Source organism: Scaptodrosophila lebanonensis, unplaced genomic scaffold (genome assembly GCF_003285725.1).
Source record: "Scaptodrosophila lebanonensis strain 11010-0011.00,11010-0021.00 unplaced genomic scaffold, SlebRS2 tig00000061-arrow-pilon, whole genome shotgun sequence".
NCBI lineage: Eukaryota > Metazoa > Arthropoda > Insecta > Diptera > Drosophilidae > Scaptodrosophila > Scaptodrosophila lebanonensis.
The window spans coordinates 4461317-4473824 of record NW_022060554.1 but is presented as its reverse complement, the minus strand read 5'-3'; the positions used below and the strand labels follow the sequence as shown (position 1 = coordinate 4473824).

The 12508-nt window shown below is 37.2% G+C and overlaps 2 protein-coding genes across 2 annotated transcripts; one reads left to right on the top strand and one right to left on the bottom strand.

Moving 5' to 3' along the window:
• Positions 1–3338: 3338 nt before the first annotated feature.
• On the bottom strand, positions 3339–6863 carry LOC115624628 (actin-interacting protein 1). The gene is made up of 7 exons (XM_030519383.1): positions 6732–6863; positions 6257–6378; positions 5611–5701; positions 5124–5387; positions 4011–5065; positions 3799–3949; positions 3339–3740 (listed from the first exon to the last, which is right to left on the bottom strand). The coding sequence occupies exons 1-7, from the start codon at positions 6763–6765 to the stop codon at positions 3631–3633; spliced, it is 1827 nt and encodes a 608-aa protein (XP_030375243.1). The 5' UTR covers positions 6766–6863; the 3' UTR covers positions 3339–3630.
• Positions 6864–7217: 354 nt separating this feature from the next.
• Positions 7218–8326, top strand: LOC115624776 (GPN-loop GTPase 2). Its single transcript, XM_030519608.1, has one exon. It carries the CDS (start codon positions 7227–7229, stop codon positions 8130–8132), a length of 906 nt encoding a protein of 301 aa, XP_030375468.1. The 5' UTR covers positions 7218–7226; the 3' UTR covers positions 8133–8326.
• Positions 8327–12508: the final 4182 nt, after the last annotated feature.

Below are 12508 nucleotides of genomic sequence, written 5' to 3'. Positions count from 1 at the left end.
GTGTCCGGGTGCCAAGTTTCATCGAGGTCCAAAGTTTGTTTGAAAAATTTTTCAACCGATCGACTTAAAACTTAGTTTCTAAAATCAATTAAAGAATACAAACAAAACTGCATACTTACATTTTCGAAATTTGTGTTGGAGCTTGAATTATTGGGGTTTTAATATTTATTCACTATTTCAAATGAAAGAAAGTTTGTGTTATTAATTTAGTCCGATCGATTTCAAATTTGGGTAATGTAATCTACGTAACTAAATCTACAACTTTGCATTCAAGGATTTTCAAAATATGCATTTTACAAAAGCAGGCAGAACAAACAATACAAAATATCAAACAGTTGGGGACAACTAAGTATACATACACACCCACACACATACAAACAGCTGTTCGTGTAGTTGCGTGCAAACGATTGAAATAGCCAAAGCAAAATGTGAGACACTAATGTGTGAATGTCCATACATACATATGTGCACATCTATGTATGTACATATGTATCTACATATGTATGCATGTACATTCGTCTTGCACTGGCAGAGCAAGAAATGTTAATTAATTGAAAATTATTAAACATTTTTAAACGTATTTTTTCTTTGTTTAGTGCATTTGGCATTAGGGTTTTCATTAATAACTTTATGCAGCAACAACAAATATCAAATAGTTGGGGACATCACATACACATACACACACTCACACACACAACAAGCAACAGTTCGTGTCTATGTGTGCGGTTCTCTACGTACGGTTGAAAAAGTAAAGAGAAACATACATATGTATGTATGTATGTATGTATATATGCCTGTGTATGAATATAGCATGTATGTACATTCGTATTAATGTATACATTGGGCAATCGAACACAGTTGTTTGATTGTAAAAAAAATAATGCTCTAAAAACGCTAGGCAACGACTGCGTTAGCGATAGTAAAGCAGAAACCGAATAATGGAGCTACGCATATTCTGCTTCGCATTGCGGGCAGATGTATGTATGTATACGATTTGTTCTTATTGATCTCAATAAATAATTCGATTTTATTATTTAAATATTCTGCTTATTGCATTCAAACATCGATATTTTGATGGTATCGGTGGCTTCAACTATCGAAAGTTTTACTCTAGCAAACTGAGATGAGAATTGTCAGTGGTTTTTGGTTTTGATCGTGGCTCATCGTTGCACGGCATTGACACGAGTGCCGTGTTTCATATTTCGAGTTTGTGCGTGACCGCATTGACTCAGTGATCAACGCACAGCCCAAACGGTAAAAGATGAAATTTGGACTCAAGTATCCTTTCATAGTATCCATCATAGTATAGGAGCACACTAAGAAAGGGGAAAACGAGCTTTAAACAAGATAGAACGCTACAGTCGAGCAAGCCCGACAGTAAAATAGCCTGTACTCTCCACAAAAAAGAAAAATTAAAAAAAAAAATTAAATTATTAAAAAAAATGAATGAATGAATTAATTAATTAAATTAAATGAGAATACATGTTTATGTTCAGTTTTAACAGCATACATTTACATCACGTACCTATGCGTGTTTATATGCGTGTATGTATGCAGCACAAAGTTGAACCAAAGCAGCAACAACAACAACAGCTGCGGAGAGCGCTGCCGACAGAGCTGCAGGCAGCGCATGAGCAGCGATTTTACTTATGGCTATAACTATCTTCAGAATTGACCTATCATGATGAAATTTGGCATACGGACACATTAGTACTAACTGGATGTACCTACCAAAATTGATTTCAAAATTCCGAGAATTACGGAAGTTATAAGAAAAAACACGAATTGCGGGGGAGTGGGGGGGTGCATCGAAAAAAAACTCAAACTCAAACATACATATATACTTTGTAGGGTCTGCCACGCCTCCTTCTGTGTGTTACATACATGTGCACAAAACTAGTATAGCCTTTCACCCTTTGGGTACAGGCTATAAAAATATTAGGTTTAGTGGTCATGTTCGTTTAACGAAATAGTTTGGCAAGAACAAAAATGTAACGGACTACTGAACAATTTTTTGTCAAGAACAGAAAATGTTCATTTAAATACATTAAATGCCTTCCTACTGGTAACTTATAAGGTGAAAACATATGGGTAGGTTATGCACACACAAAATAAATACAATTGGAAACATTATATTGAGCCGGGTTAAGGCGGGCAATACCTGCTAGTATCTTACATTTAATTAAATTAATTAATTAAATATTTTGTGTGGGGTGGTACAGGGTATATAAGAGTTGAGCCTGCTCGACTTTAGCATTGCTTTCTTGTTTTATTATTCTTTAATGAGTCAGAGTTTCTTTTTAAACGATAAAAATAAAATGTGGCAGCAAAATAAATTGATTTTGAGAAGCTCTGACCCGCGATAGGCCAACATACAGTTGGCCATGAGTGAAACATTCCTTTCGTTGGTCGATCCCTACTAATTCGAAGGTTTGGCGTTGGGAGTTGTTAATAGTCAAAGCGAAAGATTCGGTGATAATGGTCACTACAATTAAATTGTCCTTTAATTCCTTAATAAGAAACCTCGTCCTATTGCACATACTCGGAGGGCTTAAATTTTTCAAAAGCATGATTGGAATTCCGAAATGTCCGCTCAAGACAAATAGTAATAAGTATTAATGAAACTAACACCAAAAGTGAAGAGAAAGAAAATAAAACTCACAAGGCAATCAGAGAAAACAAAACATTTGTGGCTTGCACTATTTGAATCAAAGCAGGTAATATCAAACAAGTATAAGAAAAACAAGTAAAAAAGCTGAAGTCGGGCGGCCCGACTTTGAAATACTCTGTACATATGTTTAGAATAATTATATAAATTAAAAAAAAATTTTTGATTGATTTTACCTCTCGGTATTCGAACTCACGTAAAGGGTGTATAATTGCACATTTACAAAGCAATTGCGTCTATGGGAGTGTATGAATGTCTATATGTCTATGAATAAGCAACAATAACAACAGCTGCGGGCAACGCAAAAAGCAGACCTGCCTAGGGCTTATGGGCACCTGGATACCAGGGTTGGTAAATCTAGCTCTTGTACTTTCTGAGATCCTTGCGCTCATATAGACGGACGGACATGGCTTTATCAACTTGGCTTGCCACCCTGATCAAGAATATATACACATTATAGCAGATGTTGTTCATACATACTTAGATACAAACATGATAGACACAATCCCGATGTAAATGTGCAGTCCTAACATGAGTTTAATTCCCGAAAGAGGTATTATGAATCAAAAATTGAAAACTTCATATAAGGTTAGTTAAGCACTAACTGGATGTTATTGTTGAATTTCAGTACAAAATTACAAGAATTACGGAAGTTATGGAAAATCAAAAGTTGTTGTTCTAAATCGTATAAGTATATTAAAATTTTGAAAACACCCAAGCAAAGAATATGACTTGTTTTTACATATACAAATACTAGAAGAAGTAACTTAATAATTATCGATGATATGAATCGAAAACACTTTAAGCTTAAACTAAGAATACAGTGAGTGGGTGTGGGCATATAAATAGCGAAAGGTAAACATAGGCTGAAATTTGGAGGCAAGTGGCCGCGGTTAGAGCGTTTTGTAAAAATGTATAAAAATTGTCTGCTGATGCTTGGTAACTGAGTTATAAATTGGCATCTAAATAGTTTCGACCTCCCAGACTTTGGTATTGCAATCCTGACCAGTAGAGATCACAGTATTATTGTCTAACCAGACCAGTCGTGTTATTTGGGATTGTGGATGGGCGTCTGAAAACGAAACCGCTTAGTATTGAATACATGTAAAAATATTTATATTGTGACATACTTTTTATGATGGTGTGTTTGGCTGGATTGGCTACAGACCAGATAATAATAGTGGTATCCAATGAACCGCTGGCCACAAGCAGCGAATTGGGTGACCAGGCAACAGTGTTAACACGTGCATTGTGAAAACCCCATTCCTTGTTATGGGCGGGCTGTAAAAAGGCGCAGTTATTTTTTGTACGATGAGCAATTGAAAAACTAGCAAATACCAACCTTGTAATCTTCGACAGAGTAAAGCACGACTTTTCGATGCGCATCGCAGGCAACTAAGTATTTCTGATCCGGCGAATAGGCCACATCGGTCACGGCACCCAAGTGATCCAGATCTGTATTTGGTTCCAACGTATTGCCATTTAACTTATAAATGTGCACTTTTTGATCATCACCACCAACTGCAACCTCTAAAGTTTCAACATTGGCCGATATTGAACTTGCCTCGAATTTAATAGGCAAGGAAAATATCTTCTTTTGGTCCTGCACCAAAGTCAGCTCCTTGATGCATGCAAGGGCAATGATATTCTCTGTGCGTAAGATAGCCAAGCCACGTGGCTGACAGTTTAACTTCACTACGTAGTCTGTGTAGCTATTGCCTTCCACACTGAACTGCCGCAAACTATCATCGATACCACAGGTGTAGACGAAATCACCCCACGCCGCAATTCCGTTGATCTGATTACCGTGGCCGGAGCCCGTGATGCGATCGTTGACTCCATTGCCCGAGTTCCAATTTGTCACAACGCCATCGTGACTACCCGTGTAGATTGTGCTACGATCATCGCTTAAGCCCAGAACAGTAATAGGTTTGTTATGGCCCTTGATAATGCGTAACGGCTTATTGGGATCGTCCAAATTCAAATAATTTATAATGCCTGACAACGACACAGTGAGTAAATTGTCTCCCTGCCACAGGCAAGAAACTTGTTGATCATCGACGGTGGTACCCATGACGAACTCAGTAATCAGCTCTCGCGATTGCACCTGCCACAAGCGACAGGTTTTATCGCCGGAGCATGTAAGTAGTTGTGTGCTGTCTGCTTTCCAGGCCAATGCATAAACACCACCCTTATGAGCAGGTGAGCCGAATTCGCCAACTAACTCTGAGCTGACGCCGTCGTATAAAAATACCTTGCCGTCAAAGCCTGCCGACGCAAAATATTTCCCATCGGGCGAATAGCGCACAGCCTGCACAAATCGCGAATGATCTTGCTTGGTCATTTTAAACTTAAATGGAGGACCTTCAAAGACAGCGATAGTATTGTCTTCGCTGCCTGTGTTGAAATGTGGGAAAAGGTAAGAAATTGACGAAATTCGTATCACATTAATCACCTGTCACAATACGAAAAGGCCTGGCTGGTCTAAAGTCTGCCGAATTGATAGACTTCGACTGACCACTTATCTCGCCTACTGATGTGCCTGTCTCAGACATAAAGACATGGCCAAATCGTTCTCGTCCCTCACCTACAGCAACAATGCGCTGGTTATCGGGCGACCAGCTGATGTCCTTAATGGGGCCAGCAATAGGCTGGAACTCATTTTTCAGCAAATGCTCCTTGTTTACGGTATCCCAAATACGTATTTTTCCGGACACATCTGTAAATAAGAGCGTAGGATAATCACACACGTTCGAACCGATGACGAAGAGATTAAGAGAAATTCAAATATGTTAATTTGGTTCGGCTTTTCTACATGAGTCATGCATATAAATGTAGCTTCACGCTAGAAAACGCTCACACTTTCAAACTCAATAACAAGGTTGTGGAGAAACGCAACTAATGGCTAACTAGTGTAAAATTACAGAAAGCAGCGCACTTACCACCAGATGCAATGTAGAAACCGCTCGGAGAGTACTTGGCTACATTGACTGCACATGAGTGTTCCGTGTAGACATCGGCGATGGATGGATTCTACGTCAGCAACCATAATATAATGGCAGCAGCAAGCATAATGTGAATTAGAAAGCATATAAATGTATTAAAAGCTTTTTACCTTTTTCTATATATGTGCATACATAGTATACATATATATATTTTTATATTTCTACATTTTTATTTTTTTCTATAGAACGCTGTTTGTGATTATGATTGCAGTCAGCGTGCCGGTTGTTATTATGTGTGTGTGTGGGAGTGTTGGTACAAACAATTTGATTCTATAAACTTAAAGCCTGCAAAACAGCAGCCGGCTGTGGCACGATATTTATCATATATGCATATTTGTATACATACATATGTATCTACATAAAAATATAGATACATATTTATAAAAATAAATATAGAATTTGGCTAACAGACACACAAGCAGACACCCCACCGCACACTAACGCTTTCTCTGTGTGTCATCATCCAGTGGAAAATAACACAACGCTTGCAATACAGCTGCTGCGTCCAAAAATAAAATATTTGGAGCAAGCCATTCTATGCTGCAAAATGTAGAAACAGGCGCGTATCAATTTTCGTATTTACCTCAATATTTCTAATTATCACTGAGTTTCCATTGGTATAAAGGAAGTTCTTGCCCTTAGGATCGGCACCCAGAACAATGGGCTGGCCCCGTTGAGTGCGCGGTAATGTTGCATAGGTATTTTCTGTAAAAATTGAATAAATTTTGAGCGAAAACCTTATCAGTAAAATATGAATTAGATAGCGATATCAATCAACTGTAGTTCATTATAATGTACGTAGGCGAATGAAAACAGGGTGCGGTCGCCGGTGAATTCGGACTGAAAACCACAGCAGGCGCCGTTTTTTATATACATTGTATGTATATATCTTCGACTATCCGCTTTATTTCCATTTATGGTCATGCTGTTGTTTCCGGAGTTCGCCTTAGTGTTCTTATGTTGGTGTCAACGTGTTGACTCACACATTTACAGAAAATGATTCAGCACTGTTCTTTTATTGAAAGTAAATTAAGCTTGTATAGTTGCAAAGAACTTACTGTTCTGGTAGCCCGGTTGTTGAGGTTGCGCCATTTCCCACACTGTCACTTTTATTATTTAGTCTTTCAAAAAATCCCTCCTTTTATTAAACGCACGGACCGCCACCTAAACCACCAAACAAACTTTTGGCAATCGCACTGTTAGTAAAAGAGCTGGCATTTTATCGAAAGTAAAATATCGATGACATGTAAGATTGCTTCGATGAGAGGTGGAACCGTGACTGAAACGATATATGTACATATATATATGTATATATATACAAAATACGATTGTATATACAATATATTGCCAAAATCGAGCCAGCATCAACTAAATAAGGTTAATAATCAATGATAAGCTGTTTCGAAAATATTGCTTGAAAGTTGCATTCAAAATACATTGCAACATATTTTGTACGTATTGCTCACCCTTAGTGGCAGCGTTGCCACATGGTTTAAAATTGAACACTGTTTATTTTATTTCTTCAGGAAATGCAGCATCGCATGCAATCGCAAATGAAAGTGGAAAACCCACGCTATGGCCAACTTGTTATTGGTCCACCAGGATCGGGGAAATCTACCTATTGCCACGAAGCATACAAGTTCTATGAAAATTTGGGCCGTCAAGTTGGTGTTGTTAATTTGGATCCGGCTAACGACAACATGCCTTACTCGCCTGTCGTCAACATCATGGAGCTTATAACAGTAGAGGACTGCATGGAGCACATAAAATTGGGTCCAAATGGCGCACTAATGCATTGCGCTGAGTATTTAGAGCAACACATCGACAAGTGGCTGTTGCCGGCACTTTCTAAGCTGGGAAACAAATATAATTACTTTCTATTTGACTGTCCCGGTCAGATTGAGCTGTACACCCATCATAATGCAATGGCTCACGTTTTTGAGCGGCTGGAGAGCGAACGATATAGCCTGGTCACTGTGAATCTTATTGATTCGCATTACTGTTCTGAGCCATCCAAGTTTATAGCCACTCTGCTGATGGCACTAAACACGATGCTGCGCATGAGCCTGCCTCATGTAAATGTGCTTTCTAAGGCCGATCTGTTGCGCAAGCACGAGTCCATGTTACATTTTAACATGGACTTCTACACTGATGTGCTGGACTTAAAATATCTGCTAGAGAAGTTGGATGAAGATCCGGCAATACACAAATATCAAAAACTCAACGAAGCGATTTGCTCTATGGTAGAAGATTACGCACTGGTTTCTTTCCAGTTGCTTGATGTTTTCAATACAGATAGCATGTTGCGCCTTCATAGCCATCTTGACAAGGCCAACGGTTATGTATATAAGGCGGGCGAGGAGCGCACTGTCAACTCACTGATGACCTGTGCTGTCGGCGCGGAAACAGAGGCGGTGCGGCAACAATCTGACATAGAGCCCTATGTACGGCATAAATAGATACTCGTCTTGGTTTAAGAAATGTAATTTCTATGTTTATGATTTATCTAATATGTTTTGTTAATTATGCAGTATAATTAAGATAAGAAAAAAATTTCACTATAAATAACTAATAGTTGAATATTAATTGTGATGCTGTTGGAGTTGGTTAATTGATTAAAAACTGCTATACATACATATGTACATATATACTAGCTGGTCTTGTTCGTCTTTGCTGGTCTAAGTACTTGTATTTATACTCTGCCCATAAAATGAATAGAGTATATAAGGTTTGTGGGAGGTCAAAAATGTAACTGGCAGAAGAAGGCGTGGCCGAACCCACAAAGTATATATGTACATATCTTTTTGATCAGCATTACAACTCGATCTAGCCCTGTGTGTCTGTGCGTAAGAACACCTGGAGATTATAAGAGCTGGAGACAAGTTTGTTATACTCTGTACATGAAATGTACAGAAGTATATTAGGTTTGCGGGAGCTGAAAAATGTAACAGGCAGAAGGAGGCGTGGCAGACCCCACAAAGTATATATATTCTTGATCAGCGTGACAAGACGAGTCGATCTAGCCCTGTCTGTCCGTCCGTATGAACACCTGGATCTCAGAGACTATAAGAGATAGAGACACCAAATTTTGCACAAAGATGCGTTATGTGTGTATTCTATACGAGTATGTTTTATTTTTTTTGATTTTCCCCCTCACTTCCCCCCTATGGGGGTTTTCCCGATTTTCCATTCGTATAATCGCTTATATCTCGGAGACTATAAGACCTATGCACACCAAATTTTAGTCCAAGATGCCTTGTGTGAATACGCAGAAAATGTATATTTTGGAATTTCCCTCCCACCCCCCTCTCCCCCGCAAATGCGATATGTGTCCGTATGCCAAGTTTGACTATGATAGACCGATTTACCAAGAAGTTATAGCCATAAATATATTTGCTGCTGCAGCGCTGCTCAAGCGCTGCCCGCGGCTGTTGTTGATGTTGCTGTTTGGTTGACTGCGAAAATGCTTACACAGACACGAATTGATGCGCATAGGCATACATACACTCACACAGACGCAATTGCTTTGTATATGAGCAATTATATACCCTTTACGTGAGTTCGAATACCGAGAAAGGTAAAATCGATCATTGAATTTTTTTTTATTTTCTTAATTTTTTTTATTTTCTATAACTATTGTAAACATATGTACAGAGTATTTCAAAGTCGGGACACCCGACTTTAGCTTTTTTACTTGTTTTTTTTTTTGATTTTCCCCCCACTTCCCCGATAATTGGGATTTTCCGTAACGCCGTTCGTATAATCGTCTACATCTATCTCGGAGACTACAAATTTTAGTTGAAGATGAACTATATGAATACGCAGAAAATGTGTATTTCAGAATTTTCGTCCCTCTCCCACGCAATTTGTGATTTATAACTCCCGTAATTCTTTGAACTTCTATTAGTGACTATGTGTCTGTATGTCATGTAATATTTACACAAACGATGTTATTGCTGCTTTGATTCAACTTCCCAGCGGTTCGGATAGAAATAATTGACACCTTTTAACTAGTATATCTGCTGCTTGCTGCTTTTAAATTTGATTTGGTCATTATAGATTCCACTGCGACTGGAGGCTCGGAAGACGAACTGCGCAAAGCAAACAAAAACAGAGTTTTTAACCATAAGCATAATAATAATAATATTATATTAACATCTCTATATATACATATGTATAAAAGAGTTTGTCCTGACTGACAGATTGATTGGTGATCAACGCACAGCCCAAACGGTAAGAGCTAGAAAGCTGAAATTTGGACTCAAGTATCCTTTCATAGCGTAGGCTGATTTGGTAAATTCGTGCTCCAAACGTTTGTATAGAAAATCTACAATTTTCTGATTCTGATTAAGTTTAAACTAAGTTTGTATACTCTCAGAAAAATTCCAAGAAAACAGCCCACAGCCCAAACGGAAAGAGCTATGAAGCAGAAATTTGTGCTCAAGTATCCTACCAGAGTGTAGATGCGCACTAAGAAGAGATTTTCGGAAAAATCCCTTTTCCAAAGGGGGGAAAACTAATTCCAAAGTTGGTTTGAAAAATCTTTATTTAGATTTTGTGATCTATAAAAGAATACAAATAAAACTGCCGTCAAGTTTTTCTATGATACTATTAATTCTCTTTCTCACTGGTTTTCCAAGACTTTCAAACTTAAACAAGAAAGGAATGCTAAAGTCGAGCAGGCTCAACTCTTATATACCCTTATTATGTATATATATATATATATATATATATATATATATATATATATATATATATATATATATATATATATATATATATATATATATATATATATATATATATATATATCTATATATATATATATATATATATATATATATATACATAATAAGGGTATATAAGAGTTGAGCCTGCTCGACTTTAGCATTCCTTTCTTGTTTAAGTTTGAAAGTCTTGGAAAACCAGTGAGAAAGAGAATTAATAGTATCATAGAAAAACTTGACGGCAGTTTTATTTGTATTCTTTTATAGATCACAAAATCTAAATAAAGATTTTTCAAACCAACTTTGGAATTAGTTTTCCCCCCTTTGGAAAAGGGATTTTTCCGAAAATCTCTTCTTAGTGATACCCTTTGGTGGTATATAAGAGTATATATATATATATATATATATATATATATATATATATATATATATATATATATATATATATATATACTCTTATATACCACCCAACAAAAAAGAAATTAAATTAATTAAATTAATTCATTAATTTAATTAATTAATTAATTTAATTAACTAAATTATTTAATTAATTAACTAAATTAAATATAAAATATTCCATACATGCATACATACATTTACATCAGAATCGTATCTATGCGTGTTTGTGTACTTGTACATATGTATGTATGTGTGCATTGGGACTGGTTATGTGGCTATAACTTTCTTTCCGATCATTCTATTATAATGAAACTTGGTATACGGGTATATAATTACTAACCTCATGTGACTAGTTCAAAATTCCAAGAATTACGGGAGTTATAGAAAATCGTTAATAGGGGGGGAGTGGGGGGGTGTATCAGAAAAAATAAACAAACTCGATCTGCCTAGGGCTTATAGGAACCATGATACCAATTTTGGTTATCCTAGCTCTTGTACTTACTGAGATCCTTGCGCTCATACAGACAGACGGACAGACAGACAGACGGACATGGCTATATCGACTCGTCTTGTCATCCTGATCAAAAATATATATACTTTGTGGGGTCTGCCACGCCTCCTTCTGCCTGTTACATACATTCGCACAAAACTAGTATACCCTCTCACCCTTTGGGTACAGGGCATAAAAATGTTACATCTAGATGCTTTAAAAAGTATAAGCAGCCGGGCCTATCTCTTGACTTCTATAAATACTCTATAGCGAAATCGAATTTAGTTCACCTTAATTCACTATGTTACAATAATTACCTTGCCCGATGCAAGATGCAATTTGCACAGGACCCTAAACAATTCTATAAGTTCGTTAATTCTAAACGTAAAACTGTTTCTCTACCTTCATAATTTTTCCTTGGGGACAAAAAAGCCAGCAACGATTCTGAAGCTGCTGACTTGTTTGCCAACTTCTTCCAGTCAACTTATTCCTATGTCTCTATCAGTAGTTTCTCTTATCCTTATAGCATTTCATCTTCCCACACTATTTACGCTCCCATAATTACTGATAGCTGTCTACTTTCTGCTATAAAATCTTTAAAATCTTCATACTGTCCTGGAGCAGACAACATTCCTAGTTGTGTTCTCAAGGAGTGTTCTAGGTCCCTTTTACAGCGATTACTTAAAATCTTTAATCTGTCACTTGGCACCTCAATCTTTCCAACTATTTGGAGAGAATCTTTTATTATTCCTCTTTATAAAAAGGGTGGTAAGTCTGATATTTCAAACTACAGAGGAATTGCAAAGTTGTCTGCCATACCGAAATTACTTGAAAAAATAGTTTGCAGCACCTCTGTAAATCGGTCATATCTCCGGCTCAACATGGTTTCATAAATTGACGGTCTACTCGATCAATTTGCTGGAATTTACTTCCTTGGTAAATGAAGCATTTATTCTAAAAATGCAGACTGATGTCGTTTACACTGACTTCAGTAAAGCATTTGACTATGTGAACCATGATCTTCTGCTCTTTAAGCTATGTTGTATAGGATTTCCCTCCGCTTTTTTGTGTTAGATTTCGTCTTATCTAAAAGACAGGTCCTAACGGATCTTGCTTATGTCGCACATTTCTAAGCCTGTGTTTGCATCATCAGGTGTGCCTCAAGCCATCTTGGCCCCTTACTTTTTACATTATTTATTAATGACCTCCCATCTACCTT

What these genes read in the sequence shown, in the direction of transcription:
- LOC115624628 (XM_030519383.1), bottom strand. Translation starts at nt 6,765, where the DNA reads ATGGCGCAACCTCAACAACCGGGCTACCAGAACA. An exon ending in TGATAATTAGAAATATTGAG is followed by an intron (nt 5,702 to 6,256) that starts GTAAATACGAAA and finishes TTGCTGACGTAG; the next exon opens with AATCCATCCATCGCCGATGT. An exon ending in CAAACACACCATCATAAAAA is followed by an intron (nt 3,741 to 3,798) that starts GTATGTCACAAT and finishes TTTCGTTTTCAG; the next exon opens with ACGCCCATCCACAATCCCAA.
- LOC115624776 (XM_030519608.1), top strand. Translation starts at nt 7,227, where the DNA reads ATGAAAGTGGAAAACCCACGCTATGGCCAACTTGTTATTGGTCCACCA.